Source organism: Lampetra fluviatilis, chromosome 2, assembly GCF_964198595.1.
Source record: "Lampetra fluviatilis chromosome 2, kcLamFluv1.1, whole genome shotgun sequence".
Lineage (NCBI taxonomy): Eukaryota > Metazoa > Chordata > Hyperoartia > Petromyzontiformes > Petromyzontidae > Lampetra > Lampetra fluviatilis.
The window spans coordinates 33,785,480-33,799,718 of record NC_136276.1 but is presented as its reverse complement, the minus strand read 5'-3'; the positions used below and the strand labels follow the sequence as shown (position 1 = coordinate 33,799,718).

The 14,239-nt window shown below is 50.7% G+C and overlaps 1 protein-coding gene across 1 annotated transcript in view; it reads left to right on the top strand.

Annotated features, from left to right (window-relative positions):
- Positions 1-10,558, top strand: part of LOC144938527 (trafficking protein particle complex subunit 9-like) — a 112,422-nt gene extending 101,864 nt beyond the window's left edge. The window contains exons 20-21 of the mRNA XM_078866426.1: positions 7,375-7,607; positions 10,240-10,558. Coding sequence (XP_078722552.1) covers positions 7,375-7,607; positions 10,240-10,434 — 428 coding nt within the window. The 3' untranslated portion in view covers positions 10,435-10,558. The remainder of the gene's footprint in view (positions 1-7,374; positions 7,608-10,239) is intronic.
- Positions 10,559-14,239: the final 3,681 nt, after the last annotated feature.

Sequence of the window (14,239 nt, the reverse complement as noted above, 5' to 3'; positions counted from 1 at the left end):
CCGCACCGTTGTGAAATTTGCCCGTTTGGTTTGTTTGTATCAGCAGCTAGCACCGACTCCCGTACGCAGATCTCAGTGAAGTATAAAACACGTGCACCGTTTCAGTGATATTCACACAGACAGTTTCGCTTCATTCCGGACAAAAAGTTAGCAAGATTGCTTCTTTTTTTAAAAGCTGTCCACAGCTGCACATTTTTGCGAATATTTCAAGGACAGCGAGTCCGTTCAGAAGCGTCATGCAGATCCCGGCGTTTATTTATTTGTTCGACTCTCCCCGCCCCCCTCCCCTCCCATGTTTATCAATAACAAAGGGGACGCGGCGGTCGTAAAGTGACATTCCGTGATTCCAAGAAGGGCCGTTGTTTGTGTTGGCCTTCTCACGAGGGTCTCGGGCCATCTGCCGGAGGCTCGGGACACACGGGGCCACGATGACATTGCTCTCAGCGGTTTTGAACTCGTGGGTCATGTCCCTGAAAGCCTTTTTGTGTGTACGCGTGTACCTTGAAGTTCTTTCCCATCGTACCGAGCCAACCGTGGTAATCGGAGGTGCGATTAGCCGATCTTGATTTGAAGCTTTGGTGACTGCAGGGATCCAAACTCTTTGGTTCTTTCGGTAAAGTCACGTGGGTAGAAAATAATAATAGATCACGACGGGTTTCGATCGTCTTCAGGTGAAGACGGTCGCTTGTTGTTGCGATCGAAACGTCGTGCCCTCTTATGTGTTCTACCCACGTGACTTTACCGAAAGAACCAAAGAGTATGTGCGATTAGCCTGTTGGTTGCTGGGGTGGTGGTGGCGGGGGGGGCGGTGGTTAGGCAGGGGTGTAGATGGCGAGGGGGCATAGGCTGCGACATGGATACTGTGCGGGATAAATATGGAACGTGCACGGGTGAGAGTTGCGGTGCCGCGTCGCGACAACAAAGAACGCCGATGTGAAACACGCGCCCGACCGGCGACCTCTGAGCTGCAAGTCCAGCAGTGTGCTCGCGGCTCCATTGTATAGGCCTTGTCTCAAATGCGCTGTCCATGAAGTCTCCAGTTGGAGGCCGGGTGGGCACGGGGTGGGTGCGTGGGGGATGGGGGCCCGGAGTGACTCGGGTCAAGCCTTTATTTTTGTATCTGAGAAGAGGAGCGGCGCCCTCCGCTCATACCCTTTGAACCAAACGTCCGCAGGTGTTGCACGGCAATGTCTCCCCTCGTCAACAGAGGCAGGCTTCGTATTCTTTCGTAATTCTATTGATGGAGACTACAATTTCACATGCAGGTGGTCAAGGCAGATAACCGGCGTGAGGAGCTGCAGCGGAGTGTCTCGCCGTGATGCCTCCTCCTTCGCATTTGCGTCGTCATACAAGTTGTACGGTTCGTTGTGGATGACCACAGACAGTCGCACACTAGAGAGTTTAACACGTGGAGAGCTTTTTTATTTTTTACAACGGGGGGTGAGGTGGGCGGCTAATGGTTGCGTACACGAAGAAGGTCGCCCTTCGCCAACTAAAGTCCGGTGTTGCCACTACGGGGGGGGGGGGGGAAGCAGCGACCTCAGCAGCGCCGGCGGGTGACCACGGCCGAGGGACACTCGGCATTCACAGATGGGCGGCCCGAACGCGCCGGGAGCTGACGATGTCCGTTTTTTGTATTTCTCCATCGCACGCTTGTGCCCCAGGGGGTTCATTTTATCCACGTCCGTCCCGGGTTGGGCCACCAGGAAAATATTGCCACAGCCGGCGTGCCACATCCACCACCGTACCCACTCGTGGTGGCTGTGGCCGCTACTTAAGTCGGCGTGCAATCTGACTCAGCTTCTATCGGCGGGACCCCTGAAACATCCGGTGGGGAATGAAGGCACCCCCCCCCTCCCCCGCGTTTGCGCGCGATGAGGTCGCAGAGAAATTGAGCAACCGAACGCGTTAAAGTCTTCTTTGGCGGCCGAGTGGATCCACAACAATTATTTGCCAAAGAATCATTCCAAGGGTATTAGTGTTGAATTGTCTTGTGTTGCATCAAGGAGTGTAGCCAGTGATGCTACAATATTAAGTTACACCAACGGTGTCCTGTATTTTGACAGCTACTATATTTCATCACGTCCTGCATTTAATCATCATTATTTCCATCATTAGTTCCTGGCACTTTTTAAATCCATTGCTGAATGAAGGCCTCCTTCCCCCACGCCGTGTCAGGCAAGGTCCACCAAACTGATGTCAAACACAGGTCGCCAAGGTTCAAGGTTCAATGTGCTACCCACTGCGCAACAACTGCTCCTCCACTGTAGATTCGACTTGCTAGTGTTTACAGAGGGCGGCAGCGCGTGGGATCAAGACTCGTGAATTCACAGATGTCCCATTGAAATGACAACCACGGTCCGACAAAAAAAATAAGGTGACCAATGATCCACCCGAAACATATGACGATCACGGGAAGTGCCGTCTTGCCGATGGCGTTACGCCGGCGGCGCGTTTTCACCCCCATTCACAAGTGGCGGCACTTTTGTTTCGCATGAAGACGCGCTTAATTATAATTTAGCAGTAATTGATTTGGCAATTTTTTTTCTCCAAAATTGCCCTGGAAAATTATTTTTTTTAAAATACAAAACTCATTACTAATGCGCACACACCCTAAGCTGTGAAAACACTTTAAATACTTTAAAGTTACGCCCCGTGATTTAAACCAGCTGATGGTCTCAGCTCGCCGATGACAAAACGGATGCATCACACGAAAAAAATCCTCGGCACCTTAACGTGGCTGCATTCCAGCTGTGCGATTCAAGCGTCAGTTTGACTCTGGCACAACGAGAGCCTTACACTCTCGTGTTGCGGCGCGAGTGGGCAAGTCCTGGCCCTCTTCTGTGTGGACCAGAGGTCGCTTAAAATGATTCCAGAGCTTCTCTGCACCCATGCCGGTTTTTTGTTTTTGTTTTACCGAGGCACAAAACTTTACGTATCACTGCGATATATATCCGTTTCCTTAGGCCTCATCTCGAACGTGAAGGGCTTGCACTGCTATTGCAGAGATCCGAGTGGGATACACGACACGTGTTTGGTGAATGTAACGTGAGATGCAAAACAACAGAAATGTATCCTCGGCTATCGTCTCGTCGATCTATAGTTTTACCCAGGGAAATGTTTTTTCCTCCGCGCGGTATGTGTCCAGTGTGTTTTTTTTTACAAATGGGTTCTGATTGCTTTCGTATCCCATCTTGAGCCTTCGTAATTCTCCACTCGGCGAGCTGAAAGCTTTTTTTGGTTTGTGCGTGGGAACGGTGTTCTCTGAAAGCCCCGAGGAGGTCGGTGATTAACCCTCTCGTTGATGAATTATTTAAATAAAATCTAAAATTTTTGTATGTATTATTATTTAAAGTAAAAAAAAATACGAATCAAAGGAAACTTCTCCTCTAAAATGTTGAAATGAAAATCATATAACTCCACAGCAATCCTTTACATTTCATATCTGTACATAAAAAACACGTTTTTTTGGTTTTAGTTCATCAGTTTTATTATCAAGCAGCAATTGTTTAAGTAAGCAAGCAACCCCTAAACCGGTTTTGACTTTCTGGGCCTCATAAGCAGAGTCAGGCTCATTAAACAAATGCTTCTTGACTTAACATATGTCATTGGCAAGAGCACCCCGTTCACGTACACAAACTGATTATGCGCTGCCGTGGGTAAAGCGCGTAAAAGCAGAGATTAGTTCTGTGCCCACACATCAACAAGCCATACATTTTAGCCGATCAGCCTATTGGCTTTTCAGACATATAAATATCAGAGCAGTCCACCGCAGCGGTTGACACACTGCATGAGTGTCAATAAATCACAGCGGGGGGAGGGGGGTGGCTGAATGAATACTGCGCTGTGTCTGAGCGGGAGCCCCCCTGAGTCAGCTCCACCGAGTCGGCACCGCTCGGCTAATTTCTGGCTCGCGTTAGACACGGAATCAGGTTTCACTTTGTATTCTGCCACAAAGCTCCCGATCGCTAAATGACCGCACAACAATAACAACAGCGACAACAGCAGCAACAAAAAAACGACAAAAAAGCATCATCGTCCACGCGTGTAAATTGACAGCAAATACACATTAAAAAAAGGTCCCTTTAAAACACGTTGCAAGTGGGCACCTAATTGCCGGGGGAGCCGGCCTGGCAATCGGATGACGGCGATGGTGATGATGGTGATCACGATAATAGCCGGGCGTGTGTGGGTGGGCACCAGGAGCACGCGGAGTTACTGGCGTCGTCGTGATGGCATCGGTAGCGTCTGTCGGGCACCGGTGAAAGAGACCTCCATACCTCATCGGATTCCTCCAGTCTCATTTAAAGATTCCGATTCTGTTGCGGCGGCATCGTGGCGAGAGAGGGGTCAGGAGTGGGCCCCCCCGGCACGCGCCAGCCCAGAGGCGTTTCTGTCCAAACGAGCGGTTCGACCATGAGGCACAGATCAAGGGTCGGCAACCAAAAATAACAAGGAGAGATAAAAAAAAAAATCCGAATTCTGTAAAAAAACTCAAAATGAAACTCGATGTTGCAAGAGCCGCTATGCACGTGAATGACGCCACGAGGCGGTCCTTAAAGAGCCGCAGGTTGCTGACCCCTGGGTCCAGACCATATCGTTTCATTTGTCAGTACTACCTGGGCATGGGGAAACTAAAGTTGTATCGACATCTTTAAGTCGCCAATAAAAGCGAATGATGATTTGTGATTGCATTTTTGGGTTAGGCCACGTCAACGATCGGGCCCTGAAAATCACCTGTGAATCATCGCAATATTGGCTGCGAATCCATACATGTGAAGTGAATGAATGCAACAACGTTATTACAATATGCTTTATTTAACCAGGAGATTAAATAATATAGACCCATCGAGATCATGGAAACATTGCCTCTGTTGCAAGGGCAGCCTTGGTTTGCATCGTCATTTTATGCACACCGAATGATTAAAAAAAAATGAACATTTTAAGTAACATCTAACGATAATTGAATACACAATACATGTGCGTTTTATCACGTCATCCACTTTTTGTGTCGCTGCCCATCGTGACGTCCGACATTACGCTGCATGTACCGGGAGCTTCTCTGGGATCCGGATTGAACAACTCAAAAACAAACCGGGCAGCTGTCCGGCACAATCGTGAAAAAACGAACGCAGTAGCGTCATTTTTTTTCTTCCAATATTCGGAAGTCACTGGAGCTATGCACGTTTGAAAAAACTAATTTCTTTAGAACTGCTCTTTGTGTTTAGGTTGTTGTCCTTCCCCCGTACCACCGATTCGCACGGTTGGCTACGTACGGTGCGAAAGAAGTTCAACACACATCCATAATGCTCAACAGTAGAAGGCTGGCGATTAGGCTCATGGCAAGCTGTAGTTGCCATTCATGATGACGTCTGTCCGCGCCCGGGCAAACGTTCCGCCTATGCTCAGATTAAGCCGCGATTAGACTTTAAACAATGCCCAGGCAAGGCCAGGGGCTTAATTTCTCATTGAACATTTTCTGTGTCACCGGTAGACTGGAATGGGGTGGCACGTGACTGGTAGTAGCCGCAGCCCTAGTGAGAGCTATACGTACGCATGCTTTGTGTATATGAACATCTATAATGGGATTTTTATTTTTACACTGTTTTAGATTGTTTTTTGAGCACTGGTATTTTTTGTATCCTATTTGCAGTGAGTTCTGACGTGGGTTGCATGTCAATAATTTGTGATTTTTGCTCTGGTTAGTTTGCACATTCCCTCCACCCTACATTGTGCTGTAACTGCTGCCACTGTCTTGGGCTGTGAACTATGAATCTCTGTGTAACTTTATGGATCTCTATGTAACTATATGGATCTCTTTTGTAAATATAAGGATCTCTATTAACCTCTGGATCCCTATATAACTCAATGTAACTCAATTGATCTCTATGTAACTCTATGTAACTCTATAGATCACTATGCAACTCAATGGATGTCTATGTACCTCTATAGATATTTCTGTAACGTAATAGATGTCTACGGAACTTTATGGATCTCTATGGATCTCTATGCAACTCTCTGTAGCTCAATGGATTCATATGCAACTCTGTGGATCTCTATGCCACCCTACGTCACTGCAATGTCCTGTAACTACCACCACGGCCGATGGCCTTGGGCTGAGATCGTCCGTGTAACAGAGCTGCGTAAACTCAATGGGGCCTCGCCAGCTGAAATAATAATAAGGCCGGAGTCTTGACAAAACAGCGCACGGTCGCTTTCAGTCTCTGCACGGTTTTTCATTTGCTAAGCCGCATCGTCCGCTGGAAGCAAATGCGATTTCTCACTTGAATGTGGCGGGAATAGGCTCGCGTGTCTTAAGACGTAAATGTGATTGAGGCTGGAACAATGGGGCTATTGTTGCTGCATTCAACAGTGGCTGGGCGGTGCACTGAAGCGTTTGGCTCGGTGAAAAGCATCCCCGTGTGGCCATTCTCGCCGTGCACTTCAGTGCCACACAGAGCCTCCCTTTAAATCATTCATCCTCTGCCTTTATTTTTACGAAACATCGCCAGCATCAGCAGCAGCAGCAGAAAAATGACAGTGCCAGGATGTTATGTTAAGTTTAGAGTGCATGATTAAAACGTTCTAAATTCAATGTATGTATGTTGAACATCTTTCGCACCGTACACAGCCAACCGCGCTATGGATGTATACTAAATAACACAAACATGTTATTATTATTATTATAAATCACGAGCATGTTATTAATTATAAATTACAAATAAATAACATGTCAGCGATGTGGGTGGGTGGCTCAGGAGTCAAAAGCACCAAGCCGGCTCCTGCTGTGATGCTGGCGATGTGGTTCAGCGGGTTCTCAGGTGCAGCGGAGTTGATGGTCCCAGTCCGGTCACCAAAAAGCAAAAACAAAATTTAAAAAAATGCCCGTCAATGTCGTCGCATTCAATGTGGGTGTGCGTGTAATTTGGAGAACATTTTATTACAGCTCTGAGAGATGAAATTCACAATTTTTGGGGAAGGCCTCATCCAGCAGTGGATCGACAGAATTGGCCCCAACTGAGCAACTGTTTATCGTGCTCCACTGCAGTGTTCGTTGAGGCGTTGCCTCCCATCGCGCGTGCGGGTTTTTCTTCGGGAGCTCCGGTTTCCCTCCACGCGTAAACACGATTGGCCAATTAACACCTTCACATATCGAGGACTGCAGAGCTTGGGCAACTGTTGTCGCCGGCTGGGCACGTGACTGCCTTCCCACCTGCCTGTGGTTCCGCGTGCCTCCGATTCATTCCCGGTCGTGGGAGAGCGAGTGAACACTGTGCGGGCTACAAGTCGAAATTATTATAATAATACACCATGTAGGACGTCAGGGTTCCATCACTGCTGGCACGATGTCGTCGTCTGGGCTGTGACCTCCAGACGTATCGGTGGACGGCGCGGTGGCCAACGTGGAGGAGGAAAAGGAGGTGGTGCAGTGCACCGTCGCGGTGCCGGTGTCCCTGGAGGTGACCGTCAGGAACCACAGCGGCAGCGCCGTGGGGCCCCTGTCGCTGTCCATGGTGCTGGGCGACGGCACGCGGCACCCCGAGGAGGAGGAGGAGGAGGCGGCGATGATCGTCCGGCTTGGCGCCTGCGTGGCGTTCGTACCACAGGTGGGGTGGGGGGGGGGGCACCGTAACGCCGCCCGCGCCGGCATCGTCCCGCCCGTCTCACCGGTCGCTCGTCAAGCCAGCACGCGGACGCGAGGGCCTCACCCCGCGCGTGTCGTTGGTCACGTGGGGTGTTTTTGGCCGTACTTGACCGTGCTGCCCATTGCCCGTTTGTGTGAATGAACCAGCGCCAGAGCCGGTTCAGATGGCTCCGATGTTGCTAGTGGGTGAGAATCGAGCCCGGGTCACTGGGTTCAGAGTACGGTGCGCTAACCACTGCGCCAGCCCTCAACCTCCGGGTGGATTATTACAACAACAACAGCGACGATTATAATGATCTTGAAGCATTAATCCAGGAAAGACTCAAAGAGCGTTTCGAGAGGGAGTGCTAAATTGGAAAGTTTGGGAAAACCTACACGTGCGAAGGGGTAACAATATCCCCGTACAGATGGAAACAGATGGAGATTAGTCTACTTGCCGTATCCTGGCTCCTGACGAATGTATGTATGTTGAACTTCTTTCACACCGTACGTAGCCAACCGTGCTAGTCGGAGGTGCGGCGAAGGACAACAACCTAAACGCAAAAAGCAGTTCTGAGGAAATGAGTTTGCAGTCTCGAAAGGGAGTCGTCTATGTCCGCGTGATCCGCCAACCCTGGCCTCGGGAGTGGCGGTACCTCCGGCGTTCGCCGTCGCGCCCACCTCTAGAGGAATCGATGGGGGCGCGATGACTCTGATGGTGACGGCGACGACAACACGACCCAGAAAAGTGGCCGTCCCTCGCTGCCGTTTTTTGTGTTTTTTGCTGCACAAAGGCGACGCGATGGCCCCCAGCACTCCGTGTCCCGCCGCGTGCCCCTCGTGGCACCGGCTCAATGTGTTCCCAATCACCGGGGGCCAGCAACTGTCTTGCTGGCCTGATTGGCCGCCTTGTCCTTTCAAGATTGAAGAGCGAAGCGAGATGAGTCGAGGTGCCGCGTGTGTCAATGGGGCACCGGGGGAGAGTGGAGGGGCACGGGGCTTAAAGAGTCCAAGCCGCGGCCACGAGGTGCCTCTGTGCTTGCACTCCCTCGGCTTTGCTCTTGCAAGCGAGTTTTTTTGCACGAGCATTTTATACGTTACGCATTTTGTACGCATCGTTTCAATTGCACCGTGGGTGTCGTCAAGTCGCGAAACAAAGGAAGCGTTTGGAAGTGTCGCAAAGCGGCGCAGACTTCCGTGTGTGAGTGGCCCGCAGAAGTGTATATCGGAGAACTACTGCCGAGATCGATTCAAGTGACCTCTGGTGCACACAGTCGGGGGTGGCACTTACCCACACACTCTGCCACCAAGAGTAATGTTTAATATGTTTAAATTTCCGAGGTGGAAATTACCCCCATTAAGTGCAGAATCCAATTTCACGTGATGGGTTTTGTGTGTGTGTGTGTGCAGTGTGAGACCATGAACCATAACTATACTTGAAATCCCGGCTTTAAAAGATGACGTAACCCAGAGAGCCCTTGCAAAAGAGGAAATATTGTTCCATGTGTCTCAGTGACTGGGTTTGATCCCAGGATTGTCAGCAGTGCCGGCTCAGCGCTCGGACCTTTGCACCACCCAGTTACCTTCTCTTGCTCCACCCAGTTACCTCCTCTGCACACCCATTTACCTCCTCTGCACCACCCAGTTACCTCCTCTGCACCACCCAGTTACCTCCTCTGCACACCCAGTTACCTCCTCTGCACACCCATTTACCTCCTCTGCACACCCATTTACCTCCTCTGCACCACCCAGTTACCTCCTCTGCACCACCCAGTTACCTCCTCTGCACACCCAGTTACCTCCTCTGCACACCCATTTACCTCCTCTGCACACCCAGTTACCTCCGCTGCACCACCCAATTACCTCCTCTGCACACCCATTTACCTCCTCTGCACCACCCAGTTACCTCCTCTGCACCACCCAGTTACCTCCTCTGCACACCCAGTTACCTCCTCTGCACACCCAGTTACCTCCTCTGCACACCCATTTACCTCCTCTGCACACCCAGTTACCTCCGCTGCACCACCCAATTACCTCCTCTGCACACCCAGTTACCGCCTTTACACCACCCAGTTACCTCCGCTGCACCACCCAATTACCTCCTCTGCACCACCCAGTTACCTCCTCTGCACCACCCAGTTACCTCCTCTGCACCACCCAGTTACCTCCTCTGCACCACCCAGTTACCTCCGCTGCACCACCCAATTACCTCCTCTGCACCACCCAGTTACCTCCTCTGCACCACCCAGTTACCTTCGCTGCACCACCCAATTACCTCCTCTGCACCACCCAGTTACCTCCTCTGCACACCCAATTACCTCCTCTGCACCACCCAGTTACCTCCGCTGCACCACCCAATTACCTCCTCTGCACCACCCAGTTACCTCCTCTGCACCACCCAGTTACCTCCTCTGCACCACCCAATTACCTCCTCTGCACCACCCAGTTACCTCCTCTGCACCACCCAGTTACCTCCTCTGCACCACCCAATTACCTCCTCTGCACCACCCAGTTACCTTCGCTGCACCACCAAAGCAGCGAAAGTTGCGCTTGTGACCGGCATTGACGCAGCTCTCGTTGGGAGGCCCCTGATTTTGTTTTCGTCGCTTTTGCAGGTGGAGGCGTGGGGCTCCGCGTCGTTCTTCTTCGCGATCATGCCGCTGGGGCCCTGCAACCGCCGCGTGGCCTTCAGATTCAGCGAGAGCCGCGAAGCCGGGGCCGCCCCCCGATGCGTCTGGCATCGCCTGTGCTCCCTTGGCCTCCGAGCGAAGGTCGCGGGCGAACTTCTCGAGCTCCCGGGAACGGGATGAGCGGGAGGCGACGCCCTCGTACCGTCGGCTCGAGCACTGCTGACGATCGTCGACGTCGCCGCCCTAGCGACGATGGCGGTGACGATGGCGGTGGCGATGGCGGTGACGGCGACGATGAAGACGAAGTTTTCGCCCCCCACCGCTCGTTTTGGTGCGGAGGGCCGCGCACCAAGACGCGTGCGGACTTTGCGCTGCGGAAAAAGCAATCGAGAGGAACGATTTCGCAGGCCGTCAATGTTGTAAAAAAATAGATTTTTTTTTTTTATGTACCATATATTTTTTTAATTTCTGTGTTGGATGTTTTTTTTTTTACGCTCTCAATTGAAGTGCGCTTTTTTTCTGGGTCGGCTGCAGGAGTCGAGAAATTACTTATTATTATTATGATTATGATTGAGCTCGTGAAGATGCCCCGCGGAGTAGAGCGTGGCGAACGCTGTCGAGACGAAACTCTCTCGACACGTGGTGGCCCTACCTGGCGACAAACGCGCTCGGATGACAAACGTCGCTGCGACATTTTTCACCAAACAAACAAACAAACGCGATGCGACATTTATTGCACAAATATGAAATGTCTGATCGAGTGCGGTGTTGATAACTCGGTGCTATTTAAATGCTTTAAAGTTGTCTGATCGGTAAGATAACTTGTGTTGTTGTTGTTGTTGTTGTTGCGTCACTGCCGGTGCGGGCTTACACTGCTAACAGATGCACGTACTTATCGGAATTGTTTAATGTCTTTTAATTATATTTTTCCAACGATCAATGACCAGGTGACTGCTAATAGAAGGCCGTGTTATTGATCGTAACGCTGTTGATTAAACAAATTCAAACTCCCTCCGCCAAAAAAACACACAAACGATGCTGGCTGGGGAAAAAAACGTAAATTAAAAAAAAAATACAAAACAAAAGTCAACGACGCTCGCTCGAATATTTTATGTTTCCATCGTCGGCACACGAGAGATAGGGGCCACCGCCTCTATGAGCAATAGCTGGCCGAAGAACCAGAGCTCTCTTTCCTCGCTCGTGAAGTCGACCTGCCCAGTGGCCAATGAAAACACACGGACAACAAAAACAAACCGGTGCCTCGTCAAAACCAGACGCAGAGAGGGCGTTGTGCTCTCACGCAAAGATTCGAAGGATCGTGCGGACGGAGACCAGTGGTGTCTTTGAGAAGAGTAGAGTCTTGGGTTACAAACAGGGTGCAGCTGCACTGTCGTCGTAAACAGCTTGGTTGAAGTGTGGGGAAGGGGGTGTCTGGATGTCTCATGTAATAATTCCCCTTCATATTTGCTTCAAAAAAAAAAAACATTGGGCGAAGACCGCGGGTGCCGGCCCAGGACACGCTGGTGGGACTACGTCGCTCGGCTGGCCTGGGGAATCCTGGGAAATCCCCAGGAAGAGCTGGAGTCTGTCGCCAGGGAAAAGGAGGTGTGGACCGCCCCTACTCAATAAGCTGTCACCGAGACCCTCACCAGGACAAGCGCTTGGAGAAACGAACGAACCTTCCCAAAGGAATCCCGACCGGTGCTATCGTCACCGTGTCATCGGTGCGCGTCTCCCGCAGGGCAAGAACTCTTCGTGCCGTGGGTGTCCCAGAGCTACCGCATGAGACGTTTTCAATCGACCCCTGCCTCCCCCACCATCGGGGAGGTGGACATCACGTTGTCGCTCGCTCTGCGTACGAGTGGAACCGTTCGTCGAACGACAGTTTAACTGATATTTATAATTCGCAGAACTCGAATTTAGACAATTTAAGTGCAGAACTAAATGTAATGTGGTGTGTGTATGTGTGTACACACACACACAACTTATATGTCTGTCTATATGTCTCTGGTTCTGTGTTTTATCTCTCTCTCAAATTTAGCATTCTCAGGAAGAACGTAATCAACCAGGTAGGGTGTTGACTGTTATGTTATCCGACTCTCTGTTGTATTACATTACATTTCTAAGTATACTAGATTTGTGTTTCTATTTCATTTATACCTGATGATGATTGCTTGTGTTGCAATCGAAACGTCGTATGCTAGTATTTAATTTATTATTTTCTCTTTATACGTGACTTTACCGAAAGAACCAAAGAGTAATTCTTGCAGTTACAAAAGCTCCAAATTAAGTATGTGTGTGTACAGTCATAATTGTTGAGAACCACCGGTTCAATCACAAGGTTGGCAACAGCCTGCAGTCGAACCCAGGATCTCTGTGTTTGCCAGCTCAGCGCCCTAACCTCCAAGCCACCCGGCCTCCTCAGCGTTCAGTAATGCCGATTACGCGTATAGCCGCAACCACCTCTGCGATAACCGAGCCACCGACTCGTTTGACCCTCCCCATTTTGCCGAGTAAGCTCATTCTAGTATATGTCACCCTGCACCACGACGCTGCCGTGCTTGACTGCACACATGGCTTTTATCGGCGTGTACTGGACTCCCAAGCCGAGAGGGAGACGCGGCCTTGACAGGGAGACAATGTCACCCACGGAACGCGAGTGGATATTGTGATGTGGTGAGCGAGGGGGGGGGGTTCTGTGATACACCTGTGGGTCTGTGCAGAGCGATTTCACGCGCGCCGCAGGTTGTTCGAAACTCTTCGTTACCCAGTCCCCATGAATTCGGTCGGAATAAACCCGCAGTAAATCAAGTGGCACTCGAGCACCGCTATAAATAACGATGCTCCAGGCGGTCTCGTTGGTCCTTCTTCGCCTTGCGGAGATGACGCAGCACTTCGCGCAGGTGACACGATCGGAGGGCAGCAGTTTATGCCATCCCCATACAGCGGTGTTCTTCACTCATTTTCAGAGAGGTGGGGGGGGGGGACTTTCGCCGATGAGACATCATCAGCGTTGTGAGGGCCGCCACACGTTTGAAACCATTGGGGGGTTTATACTTTTTGTTTTTTTCAGTAAAGTTACGTAGGTAAACAATAAAATAAATTCTAAATGAAAACAACTAAATTAAATCACGACGTTTCGTGTGCAACACAAGCGCCCGTCTTCGGGTAGGGACAACGTAGCGAAAGCACAACCGATTAAGTGTGTCTAAGAGATGGCTGTGACGAGGAATTATATAGTTGCGGGGGAAGGAGGGGTGGAGGGGGCATGGTGAGTGTGGGGGCGGAGTGTGGGCTGGGAGGTAACCTGGAGTTCAAACTGAAGCTTTGTGATGCAGGGGGCGGAAGTAGATAAGAAAGCTAAGTTAAGCCGATTAACGACATTAGGGTTTTGACAGCAGCACGACGATGATGATGATGATTGGGGGGGTTGGGGGGGGTGTTGTCACATTGTCGGAGACCGCACGTTAGGGGCTTCACTAAATGCCACCAGGGACCGCCAGTGGCCACCTTGCAATGAAGAACCCTGAGCTACACGATGAGAGGGCAGCAATATTTACATTTATACACTGCAGTATACAGTCGGTACATCTCATTGAGCACACGGGGAGGACGGTTTATTTGATAGTCGCCCTTCCACAGAGTCATTGTATCACACCGGTCCGTTGCGCACAGTCAGCACATCGAAGAAGGGAGTGGAAACTCAGCCGAGACGAGAGACTGCGTCCCGTGGGCTCTCACCTCCACATTGGCTCTATCGCCGATCGCTCCCACGGGTGTCGCCTGGTCCACGCCTTGGTAGATCGTGTCCAGCAGACGCAGATCCGTGTCGGCGTCTTGTCCTAGGACTCCCGAAAGGTTCGAATGAAGCGTATCCCGCACCTCCGATTAGCACGGTTGGCTATGTACGGTGCGAAAGAAGTGCAACGTTCTGTATACTGTGTGTGCCATCCTTCTGTGTATTGCAAATTAGTGTGGTTCTGTC